This window comes from Nuphar pumila, chromosome 10, assembly GCF_984573655.1.
Source record: "Nuphar pumila chromosome 10, dmNupPumi1.hap1.1, whole genome shotgun sequence".
In the NCBI taxonomy this organism is placed as follows: domain Eukaryota; kingdom Viridiplantae; phylum Streptophyta; class Magnoliopsida; order Nymphaeales; family Nymphaeaceae; genus Nuphar; species Nuphar pumila.
In genome coordinates this window covers 88318554-88340131 of record NC_143258.1, presented here as the reverse complement: position 1 = coordinate 88340131, position 21578 = coordinate 88318554, and the positions used below count along the sequence as shown (strand labels likewise).

The 21578-nt window shown below is 37.3% G+C and overlaps 1 protein-coding gene across 1 annotated transcript; it reads right to left on the bottom strand.

Annotated features, from left to right (window-relative positions):
• Positions 1-502: 502 nt before the first annotated feature.
• On the bottom strand, positions 503-20644 carry LOC149827235 (uncharacterized). The gene is made up of 3 exons (XM_090018471.1): positions 20641-20644; positions 19403-20091; positions 503-601 (listed from the first exon to the last, which is right to left on the bottom strand). Exons 1-3 carry the CDS (start codon positions 20642-20644, stop codon positions 503-505), a joined length of 792 nt encoding a protein of 263 aa, XP_089874597.1.
• Between the last annotated feature and the right edge of the window lie 934 nt (positions 20645-21578).

Sequence of the window (21578 nt, the reverse complement as noted above, 5' to 3'; positions counted from 1 at the left end):
CCCAAACACATTGACAACCAGAGAGATATCTGAAAAAAAATCAAAGACTAATCTCTCCACCACTCCTAGAATTCTATTTCCCAAAGCCCCCGGAATCTGCACGCCACTGAACCGGAAGCCTGTAAGATACGGACATTTCTAGTACACCCAGATCTAGAACCAGGGGCGTAGCTAGGATTCATGGGGGGGGGGGGGGGGGGCAAACATGGGCGTAGGAAAAAAAAATTGTGATAATTGGGGGTTCGGGGGCGGCACCCTCACCTTTTCTTCCTGCTGAACAAGGAAATCCTCCTGCATTTGTTGAATGGCAACGAATGGACCAGCTTTTATTAAGCTGTCAAGTAGTGGGTTTAAACACATCTTATTCAGTCTGATCTGCACTCAAAAGAATGTATGCATCACACTCCAGATCTCGCATACAATAGTTAAGACATCAATTACAAAATTTAAAGAAAGGGTCTAATTCTGTTGCTGAATATTTTCACAAAGCTAAAAGGATTGCTCAACAGTTAGCAATGGCATCAAAACCAGTCGATGATGATGACTTGGTGATGTACATTTTATCTGGTTTACCATCTGAATATGCTGCTCTTAGAACTTCCTTAAACACCAGGGTAGAACCAGTTAATCTTGAAGATCTTCTTAGTCTTCTGTTGGTTCATGAAGCTCAATTAAATGAAAATGAAGCTATTGGATTAAAAAACTCTATGGCTAATCTCACTTTCAAGATGTCAAATCAGTCCAACACAGGATGCAACAACCAGAATCATTCCTTCAATACATGCGGTCGTGGAGGAAAATTTCAAGGAAGAAGAGGTAACAATCGCTTCCAAGGAAACTCTACTTGTTTTTCATGTGAAAATGCAGGTCATCATGTTCCTGTTTGCCGCACCATATGTCAAGCCTGTAAAGTTCAAGGACATTGGAGCCTTTTATTGCAAAGTTTATAGCTTCCAAAAGGATGCTCTCACAGTTGAAGCAAATACGGTTGCTACCACAGTTGTCTAGGAAGGAGGATGGTAACCAGATTCAGGTGCCACTCACCATGTGACTGCTGATCTTAACAATTTGGCATCTCATAATGAATATCAAGGCAATGATCAAGTTCGAATTGCAAACGGTACTGGTCTCAATATTTTTTCCATCGGTAAAACAATTTTACACACTTCAAATTCACAATTGATTATGAATGATATTCTTCATGTTCTTGCCATATCCAAAAATCTTATTTCTGTTTTTCAATTTTACTAAAGATAATGACATTTATTTTGAGTTTCATTCTGACTGTTGTCATGTGAAGGACATCAAGACATGCAGAATAATATTGCAGGGCGTCAATAGGAATGGGCTGTATCAAGTTGAGTTGGCAAACAAAAGAAATGCTAAACCTGTAGTATGCTTTGGAGAGTAAGTGAAGAAATCTCAATGGCATGAGAGATTAGGACATCCTTCATATAAGATTGTCAATCATGTGATAAATAAATATGGTTTGCCAGTCTTTCCTAGTATTGATATTTTCTGTCAAGCGTATCAACAAGGGAAGAGTCATGCTCTTCCCTTCCCTTCTTCAGTAAATAAGGTGCTTGCTCCTTTAGAGTTAGTGTTTGTTGATGTTTGGGGCCCTGCACCAGTGTCGTCTATGCAAGGACATATCTATTATGTATCTTTTGTTGATGTTTTTTCTAGATACACTTGAATTTCTATTATTAAGCAAAAATCAGATGTGCTTGGTGTTTTTCAAAATTTTCAGAAGTTGATTGAAAACCAACTTAGCCACCACATTAAGGTTGTTCAAAGTGATTGGAGAGGAAAATTCAGACCTATTTCTAGTTATTTGAAAACTCAAGGAGTTGAACATCGGATTACGTGTTTGCATGCTCATGAACAAAATGGGAGTGTAGAACTTAAGCATAGGCACATAGTAGAAACGGGAATTACCCTTCTTGCTCATGCTAGTGTGCCTCAAAAATATTAGGATTTTGCTTTCTTAGCGGTTGTTTATTTGATTAATCGAATGCCCACTCCTACTCTTAAGATGAAGAGCCCATTTCAAGTTCTATTTCACAAAGAGCCTGAATATACTTTTTTAAGAACCTTCGGATGTGCGTGCTATCCTTGCTTAAGGTCCCTTAATAAACACAAACTGCAATATAGATCTACTAAACATGTTTTCTTGGGGTATAGCAGTCAACAGTGTTAGGAAAGTTTTAAAATTGGTGATTTCTTTCCACCAAAAGTGCTTTAAAAAGTTTAGTCATATATCTAAGAGAGAAAAGTTTTTCAAGAGGCTTAAATAGAGAGTTTGTTATCTATTCTTTACTTTGGTAAGCCATGAGTCTTTAGGTGGATTGCGGACGTTGATGCGCATCATGCAACAATGGACGCGCCATTCGCGCGGCGCGCGCATGCGTGCGCAAGGGCGCTTGAGGCGCAATGTGGCATTTTGATGGCGCACTTCGCACGCTCACAGCGGTGCGAGGTGCTTATGAGGTGCAAATATTCGTTTTGACTTTTCGGTTTTAAGTTATCTGGTCATTTGAAAAGCTTTAAGTTGCATGTATATCGAGTTAATGCTGCATTATGACTGTTGGACGGTTTTGAAGGCCTTTTGATTGACAGTCAAAGGTGGGTGACCGTTCAGGTACCTTTTTGTCCTATTTTCAAGCCGTCAGATTTATGACCATTAATCTCATTTATCGCAAAACGTTTTGGCCTCTCTAAAAGTTTATAAATATCTTCTATTTTCGTCTTTTGTTAAGACAAGAATTTTCTGACTCTCCAAATCTTCTTCTTACTTCTTCTCGATTTGGCTTGCAGAGTACAAGTGTGGTAGAGATAATCTGTTCTTACGAAACAGTGACTCTCTGGAGGTTCAAGCCTAGTTGTATCCTAGGAACTCAGTCGCAACAAACCCCTTTTCGCTTCTTCGGACTTCTCGGAGTGGGGCAATTGAAGTTCTAAAGATAGCGATCTTAAGAACGTGCCTCTAGGCTTGAGATCTTTTTTCTGAAATCCATTTTTCGTAAGGTTGGAATAGCAATTTTAGAACTTCAATATGGCCTCTGGTTCGACATCCAACTCCATCAATCTGCTTAGCCGTGACCTTGAAAAACTCGATCGATTTGATGGGTCAAACTTCAAGCGGTGGCAATCAAAGGTCTCTTTCTTGCTATCCGAGTTGCATATCGACTATGTTCTCAAAAAGTCCTGTCCCACTATCGCTGCTGGAGAAGTTGAGATAGAAGAACAAAAGAAAGAGCGAGAGAAGTGGCATACTGACAACTACCGATACAAATGGCATATCCTGAACACTTTAGTCGATTCTCTCTTTCACTTGTATTCACCATTGGAGTCGATTAGAGAGTTGTGGAATGCTCTCGAGATCAAGTACAATGCAGAAGATGCTGGTAACAAAAGGTTTATCGTAGATCAGTATGTTAAATTTTTTATTGTTGATGATAAGCCCATACTTGCTCAAATTCATGAGATGCAAATACTGGCCTATAAGATCAAAGGAGAATGTATGTATCTTGATGATGACTTCCAAGTTGTTGTCATCATTGGAAAGCTGTCAGATTCCTGGAAAGAATATATGAATCACCTAAAACATAAAAATGAGAAAATCACTTTAGATGGTCTTCTTAAGGACATCCGAATTGAGGAAGAGACTCGTCTTCGTGACAAAAAGAATTCAAGTCCTAAAGAAGGTTATTCTAAAGTGAATTTTGTTAGTAACAAGGGTGGCAAAATCATGAAAACCAAGAAAATAAAAAAGAATTTTATGAAAGGGAAAAAACCAACTGATAAAAGGAAAATTAGTTGCTATGTTTGTGGCAAGTTTAACCATTTTGCTAGAGAATGCAGAGAACGAAAGATGACTGGTCCTAAGCCAAATGAGTCAGAAGAGCGGCTTGTTGCTGTAATCTCTGAAACCTTTATGGTGGCTGCAAATTAAGATTGGTACCTGGATACTGGAAGCACTGTTCATGTGGCAAACAATAAGAACTTATTCAAGTCGTATGAAGTAGTGGGGGAGGGATGCAATCTCTTTATGGGAAACTCTTCCTCAACTAAAGTGCTGGGAAAAGGGAGTGTGAAAATTAAGTTCACCTCTGGGAAAGTCCTAACACTTGAGAATGTCCACTATGCTCCAGAAGTTCGAAAAAATTTAATCTCTGCAGATCTCCTGTCATGAAATGGTTTTAAGATTGTTATTGAGTCTGGGATTGTAACTGTGACCAAAGGAAAAATCTTTGTAGGAAAAGGGTTTGCCACTGGTGGTATGTTCAAGATGAGCATAAATAAAGCTACTACTTCTATTTATATGGTTGACACTTATTTTCTTTGGCATTCATGATTATGACATATAAATTCTTGTTGCATTCATAATATGAATAACTTTGGTCTTCTTCCTTGTCATGTTAGAATAGAACATAAACATAAGTATGAGACATGCATTCAAACTAAGCTAACTAGACTCTCATTTTCTAGTGTAGAAAAGCATTATAAATTGCTTGAATTAGTGCATTCTGATGTGTGTACGATGAATAATGTTTTGAGTCGTGGTGGCAATAGGTATTTTATTACCTTTATAGATGATTACTCGAAATTCTGTTATGTTTATTTGTTAAAACATAAATATGAAGCATTTTTCAAATTTCTTCTTTATCTAGTTGAAGTAAAATATATGTTTAAAACAAAGATTGTACATTTAAGAACAGATAGAGGAGATGGATACTTAGGTGGAGAATTTGATAAATTCTGTGAAGATAATGGTATTATCCATTAAATGTCAACTCATAGAACTCCTGAACAGAATAGAGTAGTAGAAAGGAAAAACAAAACACTTGTAGAAATGATGAATGCTAGGCTGCTTAATACGGGTTTGTATTCCAACTTATGAGGAGAGGCTATACTTTCTGCTTGTTATATTATTAACCGAGTTCCTTATTCCAAATCTGATAAATCACCTTATGAATTGTGTTTTGGTAAGAAACCTAATCTTAGTTATTTTCGTGTTTGGGGTTGTTTAGCATATGTTAAATTTCCAGAAAATAAAAGAAAGAAGGTTGGACCTAAAACATTTAAATTTGCATTTGTTGGGTATGCTGAACATAGTAAAGCATATAGATTTCTGAACATTGTTAATGATGTTATTGTAGAATCTAGAGATACATCTTTTATAGAACATAAAAATGCATTTGATTCTCTTCTTGATGGAAGCCGGATTATAGTAGATGAACATCCTGTTAATGACATGAATGAATATTCTAATGATTGTGCTGATGAACTAGAAACTGAAGCCAGACACAGTAAACGCATTAGAAAACCAACTAATTTTGGTTCTAACTTTTATACATTTCTAATTGAGAATGATCATGTGTCTTTTCAAGAGACAATGTCTTCTCAAGATGCTGCCTTTTGGAGAGAATCTATTAGTGATGAAATAGAATCAATTATGTCTAACAATGTTTGAAAATTAGTGGATTTACCTATTGGTGTTAAAACTATTGGCTGCAAATGGATTTTAAAAAAGAAATTAAAAGCTGATGGTACAATTGATAAATTTAAAGCTCATTTGGTTGCAAAAGACTTTAAACAAAAAGAAGGTATTGATTATTTTGATACTTTTGCTCATGTAACCAGAATATCTACTATTAGAATTCCGATTGCCATGACTGCCATATATAAGCTTCAAATTCATCAAATGGACGTGAAAACGACCTTTTTGAATGGAGAATTAGATGAAGAGATATATATGGAGCAACCTGAAGGTTTTGTAGTGCTAGGGCAAAAGCGCAAAGTTTGCAAACTTGAGAAATCCTTGTATGGATTAAAGCAAGTCCCTAAGCAATGACATGAAAAATTTGATAGTTCTCTAGTACATAATGGTTTTAAAATTCATGATGCTGACAAATGTGTTTACAGTAAAGTAGATTGTAACTCAATTATCATTATTTGTTTATATGTTGATGATATGCTTATTTTGGGTTCCAATAATGAATGCATAAATCAAACAAAAAGATTTTTATCTTCAGTGTTTTGTATGAAAGATTTGGGTGTGGCATATGTTATTTTAGGAATCAAAATTGTAAGAAATAATAACAGCATTGCACTATGTCAATCACATTATATTGAGAAAATTCTTACAAAGTATGGATATATGAATAGTTCACCGGCATGCACACCATATGATCCAAATATGAAATTGACTCCTAATGTTGGTGCAAGTATTCAACAATTAAAATATGCAGTGTTGTAGGTAGCCTTATGTATGCAATGAACTGCACAATGTCTGATATTGCCTATGCAATGAGTAAAGTGTGTAGATACACTAATAATCCTGGTCATCAACACTGGAATGCAGTGAACAGGATTCTTAGATATCTAAAGCATACTTTAGACTATGGAATTCACTATACCGAGTTTCCTGCTATTATTGAAGGGTATAGTGATGCAAGTTGGAATACCGACTTTGAAGATTCCAAGTCTACGAGTGGTTGGGTTTTTACCCTTGGTGGAGGAGCAGTTGCATGGGGGTTTAAGAAACAGACCTCTATAACTCATTCTACAATGGAATCTGAGTTTATTGCTTTGGCATATGCTTATAGAGAAGTTGAATGGCTTAAGAATATGCTAGTGGATATTCCACTAGGTGAGAAGCCTATACCTGCTATTTCAATGTTTTGTTATAGCCAATCAGCTATATATAAAGCAGGTAATATGAAATACAATGGAAAGTCTAGACATATTAGTCTAAGACACAGTTTTATAAGACAAATGATTGATGACAATAATATTTCATTGAAATATGTGAAGTCATGTCAAAATTTGGTAGACCGATTTACGAAAGGCCTTTCGAGAGATGTCATCAATAAAACCTCGAGGGGAATGAAAATTAAGCCAATTAAGTCATCACCTAAGGATACCCAACCTAGAGCGTTGGAGATTCCACATGCATAGGTTCAATGGGAAACGAATTTGTGAATGAAAGATATTGAGCATATCTATGTTAGCCCATTAGTGATGTATGCTCATGAGTTGTAACTAATATGAGGGTTGAGCTAATAGCTCTTAATGAGTTTGTAGGCCTTAAGGCTAGGGTGTGTGTTACAATACACCTAGACAAACTCACCTATATGAGTGTAGAAATGTGAGTCGTTTCTTATGAGAATTGACAATTCTCTAGAGCACTCATGAATCCAGGAAAGCACAAGGCTCTAAATGTGCCAACATGAAATCCACGCAATCGAACTTTTGGAAACTGTGTATGATTGAAAACTCCGTTAACAATATAAGGAGCTAAGTTCAAGGTAAGTCCACTTAGCACCTTGGTTAATTTAGGTTTTCTTTCAAATAGTGGGGGTTAAAGTTATGCAAACACTCTCACTGATGCATAAGTTTCTATGCAAGCCAAATATATTTTAAAACTGGTGGGGGATTGTTACGAAAGTTTTAAAATTGGTCTTTAAAAAGTTTAGTCCCATATCTAAGAGAGAAAAGTTTTTCAAGAGGTTTAAATAGAGAGTTTGTTATCTATTCTTTACTTTGGTAAGCCTTGAGTCTTTAGGTGGACTGCGGACGTTGTTGCACATCGTGCAGCAACGGACGCGCCGTTCGCGCACACGCGCACGCGCGCACATGCGTGCGCAAGGGCGCTTGAGGCGCAATGTGGCATTTTGATGGCGCACTTCGCACGCTCGCAGCGGTGCGAGGTGCTTATGAGGTGCAAATATCCATTTTGACTTTTCGGTTTTGAGTTATCTGACAGTTTGAAAAGCTTTAAGTTGCATGTATATCGAGTTAATGTTGCATTGTGACTATTGGACGGTTTTGGAGGCCTTTTGATTGACAGTCAAAGGTGGGTGACCGTTCAGGTACCTTTTCATCCTATTTTCAAACCGTCAGATTTATGACCATTAATCTCATTTATCGCAAAACGTTTTGGCCTCTCTAAAAGTTTATAAATATCTTCTATTTTCGTCTTTTGCAAAGACAAGAATTTTCTGACTCTCCAAATGTTCTTCTTCCTTCTTCTCGATTTGGACTGCAGAGGACAAGTGTGGTAGAGATCATTTGTCCTTGCGAAGCAGTGACTCTCTGGAGGTTCAAGCCTAGTTGTATCCTGGGAACTCAGTCGCAACAAACCCCTTTTCGCTTCTTCGGACTTCCTGGAGTGGGAGCGATTGAAGTTCTAAAGATAGCGATCTTAAGAACGTGCCTCTAGGCTTGAGATCTCATTTCTGAAATCCATTTTTCACAAGGTTGGAATGACAAACAGAAGGGCTGCCTATGTTTGAATCGTACTACAAACAAGCTCTTGATAAGCCGACATGTGATTTTTGACGAGAACACATTTCCTTTTCAAGGTTATATACCAACAAAAAATATACTCCCTCCAACTAAACCTATTACCATAAACCTTCCCTTTCCCACACCTACATTAAGAAGTAGTGTAGCCACAAAATCTCCTACCATTTCTAATCATGAAGATCCAAATCCACCTACAAGCTCTCGTCTCCAGGTACTACTGAACTCATATCAAATCCTGAACCTTCCATAATGCCTGCTAAAACCCATATGATAACTAGATCTCAGACCGGATCCTTGAAACCTAAAGTCTATACTTTTTCTAAGTACCCTATCTTAACCACTCTTTTGATCGAATTAACCGAAGCTCCTGAACCCACTTCCTTTACTCAAGTCATCAAGAGTCTTCAGTGGAAAGAAGCTATGGACAAAGAGTTTTGTGCCCTTGTTCAAAATAAAACATGGATCATAGTTCCTCCCTCTCCATCCCAAAACCTTGTTGACACAAAGTGGATCTATAAAATAAAGCGAAAGGTCGATGGAAGTATCGAACGATATAAGTCTCGGTTAGTGGCAAAAGGGTTTACTCAAGAAGCTGTAATAGATTATTTTGAGACTTTTAGTCCTGTCATCAAACCAACAATAGTTCGAACAATTTTATCTATTTCTATATCAAAAGGATGGATCACTAAGCAACTTGATATACATAATTCCTTTCTACATAGAGAATTAACTGAGGAAGTGTACATGATACAACCCCAAGGCTTTGAAGATCCAAGATATCCTCATCATGTATGCCATCTTCATAAAGCCATTTATGGTCTAAAGCAAACTCCTAGAGCATGGTTTCACAAGTTGAGCCCTTTCTTAACATGTATTGGATTTGTTGGATCTTGCATTGATACATCATTATTCATATATGCCAAGAATAACATTATTCTCTATCTCCTCGTGTATGTTGATGACATTATTGTGACAGGAAATTCTAAGCAACTTGTGACTCATGTTATTCATCAACTTGCCAGCAAATTTTCGTTGAAGGATTTGGGTCAGCTTCATTATTTTCTTGGTATAGAAGCCACTTTTACCAGCAAAGGGCTCTATCTTACTCAATGAAAATATATACTTGAGCTACTTCAACGTGTTCATATGCTCGAGTCCAAGCTAGCAACCACTCCCCTACCCTCCAATCTGAAAATAAGCTGTCATGATGAAGAACCATTACAAGATGCTAAAGTCTATCGTCAGGTGGTTGGGGCACTTCAATACTTGACAATAACTCACCCTGATCTCTCATTTGTTGTCAGCAAAGTCAGCCAATATATGCAAATTCCTATGTCAAAGCATTGGATAATAGTGAAGAGAATTCTTCGTTACATTAAGTCCACTATGGATCATGGTCTTCTTATACCGCCCTCTACTAAGTTTTCTATCACAACATACACAGATACAGATTGAGCTGGTAGCTTAGATGATTGCAAGTCTACAAGCAGCTTTGTAGTATTTCTTAGACAATCTCTTATATCATGGTCAGCAAGAAAACAAGCCATTGTGGCTCGGTCGAGCACGGAGGTTGAATACCGAGCATTATCTAACATAGCAGCTGAAGTATTATCATTTACTTATCTTTTGCAGGAACTTCATCTCTCCATGGCAGGCATTCCTACAATTCTGTGTGATAACTTAGGAGTTGTTTATCTTTCTGCAAATCCAGTTTTTCATCAGCGTACCAAGCACATCGAAATAGATGTTCATTTCGTTTGAGATCATATTGCCAAGAATCATGTGATCGTTGCATATGTGGCTACAGAGGACCAATTGGCTGACCTGTTTACTAAACCACTCTCTGCAACTCGGTTTCATATGCTTAAAGACAAACTTCACGTGCATTTCTGCCCGTTCAGTATGAAGGGGGCTGTTAAGGAAGGTGGTTCGGTCACAACTACCAAACCAGAATTAATTCCTATCCATAAGGAAGATCGAATCAGTTCTGATAAGGACAGAAGATAACTCTGATGATGGCAATCCCAAAACCAAAGATGGCAATCTCAATCACAAAACAGAATGCACCAAACTTAGAAGATCTCGTGACACACTTGTTGTAATCAAACATGATAAGAATAGGCAAGATATTGACAGAAAAATCTTGTGTATCTAAACAACAACAGATTGATCTTTTAAAGGAACCTCTCACTTCACGAAACAGAGGAGCGTGAGAGAAAGATATTTCTGGTTGTGGACGTAGACTCTAAAAGAGTCGAACCACATTAAATGGTGTCTTTAATTTATTTCATAATTTTTACATGCCCGAATGAGTTTGTTCCAGTGGCGGAGCCAGGGGTGGGCATGGGTGGGCGGTCGCCCACCATAGAATTAGAAACTGAGTCGACTCAGCGACCGAGTCAACTCGACTCGGTACCATCACGCAGACGCAGAGAAGAGTTCCAACTTAGAAAAATCCGGAATGACAAGTTGAAGACTGAGGCAAAAGCATGCGGTGTGAAAATCAGCACTAAGCGACAACCTGAGGGTCCAAAACCTGGTTTTATGGTGGAAGCGGCGACACTGGAAACTGTAACCCCAATCCCACAGTGGCGGAGCCAGGGATGGGCGACCGCCCACCTCAGAATTAGAAAAGTGGCGGAACCACTTTGAAGCCAGGGTTGGCAAGTGCCTACCTTGACCAGAAAACCCCACCAATAGGGAGTTAAGGTCAGGGTGGGCTGTGTCCACCCTGATCCAACAAAAGACGGGTTAGTGCCCACCCTGATGAGAGATCGGGTCATGGCACCCACCCCCAACCTCTTTTTCGTGGCCCCTGCTTGACCCTGATTCCCCTCTCTCTCACCTTTGCCGTATTTTGCCATTCAACGGGCATCTTCGGTGCATGCCCCTGGTGGCTGATCATTGGGTCATCGTCTTCATCTTCTTCTTTTCTTTTGTTCCTTTTTATTTTTTTTCAAATTATGATGTTTGTTAGGGCTTAGGTCTTTATTTAGTTTTTTAATTTAAATAACATGAATGTTTAATGAAGATTTTAAAGTTTTTGTATTTTTTAATTAAGATTAGGCATGTAATGAATGCTTTATTTTGATTAGAATATTGAGGGTTTTGCTTTTCTTTTTCGGTTAGCATAAATCTATGAATGTTTTTGGACTTATGGTATTGATTTTAGATTTTTTTTTCTCAAAATGACGTGAAAGTTTTATTAGGGTTTAGTTTTTTTCTTTTCAATTATCATTAAATATGATTTCATGAGTGAAATGCTTGATTTTAGTTTTTTTTTCTCAAAATGATGTGAAAGTTTTATTAGGTTTAGTTTTTTTTGTGTTTTTTTCTTTTCAATTATCATTAAATATGATTCCATTAGTGAAATGCTTGATTTTAGTTATCACTTATCAAACCCCTAAATCTATGATTTTTGTTAGGATTTAAGTTTTTTATTTTTATTTTTGAAATAAAATGAATATTTATTAGGTATTTTTGTGTTTCTTTTTCAATCAACATTAAAAATTATTCCATGAATGCATGCTTTAATTTGGTTAGAATTTTAAGGGTTTTATTTTTTTAATTAACATATGTAAATTATTTTTGTTATGATTTAAGGTTTTGAATTGATTTTTTTTATAATAATATAAATGCTTGGTTATAGTTTTGGAGTTTTTTAAAACTACCACTAGGCATGAATCTATGATTCATAAGTGCTTGTTTTTAGTGGAATATTAATGATTTTTTTTATCAATTAGCATAAATCCATAATTTATGATGTTTGTACGAATTAGGGTTTCAATTTTTTAAAATTTGTATGAACGTTTAATTATGGTTTTAAGGTTTTTCTTTCTCAAATGCAGAAATCTATGAATAATGAATGTTTGATTTTGGTTAGAGTGTTAGGGATTTTTTTTATATCAATTAGCATATCCGAGAGATCTGTGATCTTTATCAATTACTATTTTTTTATAATTAAAAATAAATCAATTATGAATTATTTTTCAAATATAAAAAAAAATGATGATGTCAATTGTAAAAAGTATATTTTAAAATAATTGCTTGATTTTTCTAAAACATATTATTATTATTTATTAATATTTTTTTACTATATATTTTTGCCCACCCTAGTTTAAACTCCTGGATCCGCCACTGGTTTGTTCATCCCTTTTTTTTGTCTTTCAGAAAACAAACCTTTTTTTTTATTAGCTAGAAAAATAATCTGTAGGAAAACCATTAATCAAAACAGAAAGAGACCAATGAAACACACAACATCACCACATGTACTCTCTTAATTCTTATGATGTAAGTTGTCCATCCAGCTACTCATGGGACTCTAGAAAATATATCACTTTGACTTCTAAGAACTTGTTACCATAAAAAACCTAACATGATTTCTCTTTTGTAGAAAGTGATATGCATTCCTTATGTTAGATAACCTAACCCACTAAGTATCACTAGGGACCCAAACCAGATGCATTTTAATCACACTTCCATGACCCAGTACATATGAAACAGTTTGCACAATGCTATTGACCTTCATCAAAAGAGAATCTTTAAATTAGAAAAGTTAGTGCAGCAATCTTTTAAAACCAACTTTATCATTTTCCTCAGTATCAATTCTATTTTAGATCTTTCATGTAAAGTTAAAAAGCTGGTTGGGAGGGTGTGAGGTAATGAAGTTCTTGCAATTATGCATCATTATAATAAGAAAATTACTAATAGAGTTGCCCACAAGGGCTCGTTCATCTGGTAGGGGAGAATCGCAAATGTCACCAAGTTAACAGGACATCACAAGTTCTAAAACCATCGGTAGTGTCGAAGCTGGGTTACTCCCCATTGGGCAGAGTGTTTTACCAACTGGAGGCCAATGTGCTGTTCATGATGGGGTTCCGTTGGACTATCCAACAAACCAAATATCTCTCAGAACCTGATCCTGTCAAATCAGGAATTGAAAAACAATAATTGGGTTCGTGGTGAGCCCACAAACTTGCAACATGAAATTTAAAAAGTCAAAAACATTAAAAAAATTGAGTTTCAGGCCGTATTGCTTTCTTCATGTTAATCCCCCACCCATGGGATAATATGTGGAGGAAATCTTGTCAAGTATTTCTATTTGCCTATTGCCCGTAGTGATAAGGCCACGATCCCAAAACCACAATAAGAATATATACACATCTGCATGGTTAGATTTAAAAAAAAAACATAAAAAAAAAACTTTCACGAACATATAAGGCCCCAATTCTTGTTCTGCCGCATAGGTTTTAAGTGTTTTATGATAGATCTGAACCGTTAGACGTATTTAGCATGCTCAATTTAATGGGAATCGAGTCTTGGATTATGTTTTTTCGACCAAAAAACATATTTATCTGAGTAAAAAAAAACTGGTACCTTCGTAGCCATTGATTTTGGATCACCCAAAAAATTTGTATACAAGTCAGATTTCGGTAATCCAAAAGTGGGCGCCCACTAAAAAAAACCTATAGATCACATTTATGGTGTTAGACGCGAGAAAAAATACTTAAAACTATGATTTTTGAAGGGGGCTAACGAGACCTAACGAAAAAGGGGGCCACATTACTCAGAGAGAAAACTGAACATATTAAGCCCCATTTGTTTTGCCTCATAAGTTTTAAGTGTTTTATGATAGATCTGAACCATTAGATGTATTTAACATGCTCTATTTAGTAGGAACCGACAATCGGATTATGTGTTTTGGATGAAAAAACATGTTTTACTGAGCCAAGAAAAATTGACACCTTCGTAGCCATGGATTTTGGATCACTGAAAAAAACTGTATACAGGTCAGATCCGGACGACCCAAAAGCTAGTTTCCACTAATACTATCCTATAGATCACATCTATAGTGTTAGATGTGAAAATAAATACTTAAAAATATGATTTTTGAAGGAGCCTAACGAGACCTAACAAAAAAAGAGGCCTAAGGAACACACTAATTACTATATATATATATATATATATATATATATATATATATATATATATATATATATATATATATATATAAAGGCCCCAATTCTTGTTCTGCCGCATAGGTTTTAAGTGTTTTATGATAGATATGAACTGTTAGATGTGTTAGAATGCTTGATTTAGTGAGAATCGACTCTTGAATTATGTTTTTTCGCCCAAAAAACATATTTAATTTCCTGAGTCAAAAAAATTGATACCGTCGTAGCCATTGATTTTGGATCACCGAAAAAATTTGTATACAGGTTAGATTTCAGTGATCCAAAAGTGAGTTCCCACTAAAAAATCTATGGATCACATTTATGGTGTTAGACATGAGAAAAAATACTTAAAACTATGATTTTTGAAAGGGCCTAACGAGACCTAACGAAAAAGGGGGCTGAATTACTGAGAGAGAAAACTGAACATATTAAGCTCCATTTGTTCAGACTATAGATCTGAAGCATTAGATGCATTTAGCATGTTCTATTAGTAGGGACCCACCCTTGGATTATGTGTTTTTGATGAAAAAACATGTTTTACTGAGCCAAGAAAAATTGGCACCTTCATGGCCATGGATTTTGGAACACTGGAAAAACATGTATACAGGTCAGATTCCGGTGAACCAAAAGCCAGTTTCCACTAATACTAACCTATAGATCACAACTATAGTGTTAGATGTGAAAAAAAAATACTTAAAAATATGATTTTTGAAGGATCCTAACAAGACCTAACAAAAAAGGAGGCCTAACGAGCGCATTACCCACATATGTATAGAAAGATAGAGGGTGTGATTGGTAGCTGCTCACATGTTAGGTGCTAAATGGGTTTTTCATTCTTTTTTCATTTTATTTATAAATGCTCACCATACAGATGTGATCTATTTACTTGATTTTATAAGGATCAGCTCTTGAAGCGTTCGAAACAAACACATCGGTGGGTTTTTATAAGGTTAAAAAATTAATGGTCCAAAATTTTTGAGAGTCCAATTATTATTTTTTTCATTGAAAGCACATGTTCCAGGTGTGTGTGGTCAGAGAAAAAAAAATTAGAAGGGCAAAAAAACTCATTTGGCATGTATCATTTAGCACCTAACGTGTGTGCAGCAACCAATCTCTCTCTCTCTCTCTCTCTCTCTCTATATATATATATATATATATATATATATATATATATATATATATATATATATATATATATATATATATATATAGATAGATAGATATAGGGGTGTCAATGGGTTGAGTTTGGTTCGGACCTAGGTGAAACCAAACTCAAACTAGATTTTTGATGATGGTAACGGTTCCAGACCCGGGTCTAATCGGACTCACCATACAAGAAACCATACTGAGATCCTATATGGACTATATGATTCAAACACGATAAAATAATACTTTTTATTATTTTTACATTAAAAAATTAGAGATCTTAATTGGAACTTGGGTCGGTCCCGAGTTTGATATAAAATTTCACAAACCATACCCGGCGCAATGTATTAATCAAACCCTTTGGGTCCGACCCCTAATCAGGTCTTATTTATCACCAAACCCTAACCCTATAGGGTTTGGTAGGGGGTATGGGTCAAACTCAACCCGTTAACACTATATATATATATATATATATATATATATATATATATATATATATATATATATATATATATATATATATATATATATATACTCACAACTACAACTAGGATAGGCTTTTGAAAACTTTTTGTGACACAGCCAATCTATGATGTCCACCATTATTGCCTCTCAACTATGAATTGGTTGGTTGGGAGGTGGAGGCCCATCCAATTATGTTTTACACGGCTGAATAATGTATTACATATGCTTATCAGGTTCCGTGCATATCCTTACACATACAACATCTACCCAAGTTTAGTGCAAACATGAAACACAAAAGGCAAATGGTGGATCTAAATCTTACTCAAGAACGTGTTATTCTATAGTGTTTTGTCATTGTCAAAAAGGACAAGCTAGCTTGACCTAGTGCAAAAGAGAGGGCACTCTCCATCCCAAAAAGAGATTTAAAAAGCCACGTTCATTGTGTCATCTAGGATTTAGGGCGGGCAAACAAGACCAGCTTGTGACTAGGCTAGAGTGGGTGACAATTAGGGGTGCCAACGGGTTGGGTTTGGTTCGTACTCAGGTGAAACCAGAATTAGATTCGGTTTTCGGGAATGTTTATCGGGTCTCGACTCAGGTCTAATCAAGTCCACTATAATAAAACCATACCCGGCCTGGACCATACTCGGTAAAATCATATTTTTTATCATTTTCACATTGAAAAATTGTGGGTCTTAATCAGAACTCTGGTCGGGTCCGGGTTTAGTATAAAATTCCACAAACTATACCCGGGTCCATGTATTAATCGGACCTTCGGGTCTGGACCTGGGTCTTATTATTTATCATCATACCCGGACCCTATAGGGTTTGGTTCGGGTCGGGTCCAGGTAAACCTGGTCCATTGACAACTCTAGTTACAATATACATATATATATATATATATATATATATATATATATATATATATATATATATATATATAATGCTCTCATTCTGTTCCTCCCGTTTTCTCATTCTACCCCTTTAGGTTCCTTCAAAAATCACAGTTTTCCTTATTTTTTCTTACATCTAACACCATAGATGTGATCTATAGGTTTTATTTAGTGGGAAGCAGCTTTTGGATAATAGGAATCTGACCTGCTTATAGGTTTTTGGATGATCCAAAATCAATGGCTATGAGGGTATCAATTTTTTTATTAATAAAAATATATTTTTTCATCGAAAAAACATAATCCAAGAGTCGATCCTACTAAATTGTGCATGCTAAATTCATCTAACGGTTCAGATCTGTCATAACACACTTCAAACTATGGGGCTGAGTGCCTAATATGTTTAGTTCTCTCTCTTTATATATATATATATATATATATAGAGAGAGAGAGAGAGAGAGAGAGAGTAATGGATATGTGTTAAATGAAAAATGCTAAAATGATATATACCTGCTAAATGGTTTTTTTTTTCGGTATTTTTTTTGCAGTTCCGACCCCATAAATGTTTTGGGCATGCCCGATTTACAAGGAATCTACACCTGGATGATGTGTTTCCAATGAAAAAATGATATTTGGAGCCTTGAAAATTTACAAAGATTTTGGACCGTTGATTTTTTGAACCTTATAAAAATTCACTAACGTGTCAGAATCCAATATTTAAAGAGCTGATCCCTATAAAATAAAGCACATAGATCACATCTATGCAGTCAGAATTTAAAAATAAAATGAAAAAAACCTATTTAGCGTGTATTATTTAGCATATTTCATTTAGCACACACACATATATATATATATATATATATATATATATGGGTAATATTGGTACCCGGGTGGGTAAGGAAATCTCAAGTGTAAATATGTAATATTTTTATTTGGTTGCAGTTTTTTTGCAAACCTGACCCTTGAGACATAATCTACATATCAATTTTAGTAAAAACTGACCTTTAATCATATTTTTCTGATGTATATATGTCAGATTTTAGAAGGTTGAAAAATAATGACTTACAATGCACCAAAATTTCAAACATAAAAAATATGTTTTTATGTCAAAAAACTATGATCGGTCGATTCCTACAATTTTAATCATGCTGACACATACATGAGATAAGATTTGGTCAAAACAACCACCTACTATTATTTCCAACCGGCCAAGTTGAATAGGCCCACCTCCCCTCATTAGGCTCGTCTACAAGCCCTAATTGTCCCCTTAAAAAGTTGGTCCAATGTCTCAAAAAATTGAATGGACCTTAAGGCGGGGGAGGTTCAATGGTGCAGTTGAGGAGGTGCCCAAACACCTAGTCAACTTACTGCCAAATGCTCGTAACCGTCCATTTTGAGATGGATGGTGGCACATTATATTGCCAACTGGTGGCTCCCACACAAAGATTTAAAGCAGGGGGGCCTGTGCCTGACATCACCAAGTCAAACGTCTAAAAAGAAGTGATTCACACGCATGACAAACGCCATACATGCAAAATGGACCTTAAGCATCTTCGTGGTTTATTGACTAGATTGTCGGTGGACAAAAAAAAAGCAAGATTCAACATCATCCACAATTTTTCTGACTTCATGAGCTGTGAAAAAATGAACTTGGTGATTAGCAGTTAATGACCATGCGTAATTATAGCCTCTGCTTAGAAGGAAAGCAGCAGGCTGGTGAGCAAATTTTTCTGAAAGGCAAGCTGGGGTTAGGCAGACCCCACCAGTTATTATTCAACGTACCACTGGGGTTTGAACCTGCAACGTCCCACCACAAGGAGACGTGCACTGACAGCTCCTAGCAACCACGCAGAGCGCCCGTTGGTTCAGTTAAAAGGTTTTAACAGCTTAGAAGTTGGCCATACGACAGAGCACCAATCTCTCCTGAACCTCCCCACTTGAATCTGGGTTTTCTTCCATGTATATATATATATATATAGGTAAGTGTTTGAGTAATAGCATCATTACATACAAATGCCTCTAGATCTCCCATGCGTAGGTTGTTTTGATTCAATCCAACCTCATGGATAGATTCAGCATATTGAAAATAGTGAAAAACCAGCTTTAAATCATGTTTTTTCGATGAAAAATACAATTTTATGACCCAGGAAAGTATCACATTGTAGGCCATCAATTTGTGTAGATTCAAGAGCTAATTATGACATAACCATGTTTAAATGAGCTTTACTCAAATTAGTCTAAAAAATTATGCTTAACACTACAAGAAAATCATGGATTAGCGACGGCTTATATCCATCATTAATCCGTCGCTAAGCCGTCGCTAAACAGTTTAGCGACGGATTAGCGACGGATTAGCGATGAATAGAGGCCATCGCGAATTTTTGCTCGCTAATTAGCGAAAAAACTTATTTGTCGTTAATTCCGTCGCTAATTTGCGACAGATTAGCGACGGACATTATCCGTCGCTAATCCGTCGCTAAATTTAAAAAAAAAACAAAAAAAAATGATCCATGTCGGGCGGTATTCCGGCAGCAATAAGCCGGACTTATACCGCACCCGACAGGCATCGTCGTCCTCCGTGAACCGGCGTCGTCGTCCTCCGTGAACCGGAGGACGACGACGCCGAAGGCAGACCTTGCGTGGCACCGCCTTCGGGGGCAAGGGCTCGCACCCCTTGATCATCAGCCGCTGCGCAAAGATGTCGTCCGCCGGGCACGTCCCCCCGATGTCGTACGGCATGTACTGCTTCAGCTCCTCCTGGAACCGTCGGCAGGCGTGACCCACCGGCGGGTAGATCTCCTCGGAGCCGAAGGTGGGCGAGAAACCCAGCGGCAGCTTGTGCGGACCCACCACGTTCCTCACCTCGTCGGGGACATCGGGGCCCCAACCAGCCAGGTGATCTGTCTTGGCACCATCATATTGTTCAAGGACCACGGGGTCGTTCTGGCCGCTATTGCTCCCCCGTTCCGGCAGCGACTCCTTCAGCCGAGCCAGCTCCGTGAGCAGGTTCTCGAGGAGGGTGTTGGAGGAGTGAAGCTGGTTCTGCACCTCGGAGAGATGGGCCTCGGTCGTGACGAGGCGATTTTGCGTGGTGTTGAGCTCATGGAGAAGCTCGTGGGCGTCAAGCACGCTGCCCAGGCGCTGAGAGTATTGGGACCAGTTGAAAGGTCCCGTGAAGATGTAGACGATAAGCATGTTAGAGAAGACCAGCAACAGCAGAACCTTGAGTCTCGACTTGAGCCGTTGTCGAGATTCTACCGATGCGGGCTTCAGATGGTCGTCAATGAGTCCGCCCTCGTTCACTTCACAAAAAGGAAAGCGATCTGTTGAAAAATAACAATAATAAAGAAAGAGATCGAGTGCGATCGATTTAAATCGAGTGTGATCGATTTAAATTTCGAAAGGGAGAGAGGGAAAATTTCGCGCTCGGTTTAAATCGAAAATTAGCGAGAGATTTAGCGACGGAATTTTTCCGTCACTAATCCGTCGCTAATTAGCGACGGATTAGCGACGGAAAAATTCCGTCGCTAAATCCCTCGCTAAAATGTTTTTTGGTATTGAGAATTAGCGACGAAACAATTGTTGTCGTTAATCCGTCGCTAATTAGCGACGGATTAGCTAGAGAAAACTTTCATCGCTAATCCGTCGCTACTTAGCGACGGATTCATGAAGAAAGTTTTCTCTAGCTAATCCGTCGCTAATTTGCGATGGAAAAAATCCGTCGCAAATTTCCGTCGCTAATTAACATTTTTCTTGTAGTGTAACCCAAAGCTGATTATGACTGGTTTTGTGCCTGGTTTGCTTAGTGGTGAAGCCAATTGGGTACCAACCATTTTTAGTAGGGTTTCTTCAATATTGGTCCAATTAGAGACCCATGGTGTCTGTCCAAAAGGTTACAAACTCTAAACTATTGACTTCCTAAAAGAATTGCACTATCCTACCTTTTTCTCTTATTCAATTTTTCATATTAAAAAAGTAACAAGTCAACAATGCGGATGGCCACTGTTTGAATACTCCAAACTCATCTTCATCCACAAGCCAAATGGACCTAGATTTTTCTTAAAGAAATTATCTAGAGGCAATGTTCTTGTAGAGATTGCAATTGCTCTCTTTCCTTGTAATGCCTGACTACTTTATGAGAAAAAGAAGTCCATTACAGCACCAAAATGGGTATTATATCATTTGTCCTATGGAAAGAGGATAAATGTTTAAATGGAAGCATACTGCGACCGTAAAATAAGGGAAAAATTAAGGAGGCTATTGTAAATAAAAGACCACCTCAAATAGATGGTGTACTTTTATATTCAATAGATCCTTGAAGAGTCCTGCCACTTTGTGTTAATTACTGCAGTAAAGTAACAGGCGTTCTTAACATTAATTGCAGACTTAAGTACTCCACATGAAAAAACGAGGGGCATCTTATACTTGAAGCCTATATATTGACAGGGTCAATTGGTTGGAGCATCTTAGACATTCAACCCTTTCTACCAACATAAGGGAACTGGTGGTGATCAAGTCCAACTAGAAGAAGAAGAAAAAGAATACAGAGAGAGAGAGAGAGAGAGAGAGAGAGAGAGAGAGAGAGAGAGAGAGAGATGGTGAGAATATGGAAGGAGGTAGGAGATGGAGTTGGCCTTGATAATGGGTTAATTTTGCTTTGGATGGCTTTTGCCACCTTGATCATCATCTCCACCATCATATTCTCATGCGCAGATGGTGCAGACAAAGACCGAGAAACCTGTGCTGCTGGGGGAGCCTGCGGAGCCGAATGCGGCGTCGGCTGTGGTGCAGCATGTGGTGCATGACATCC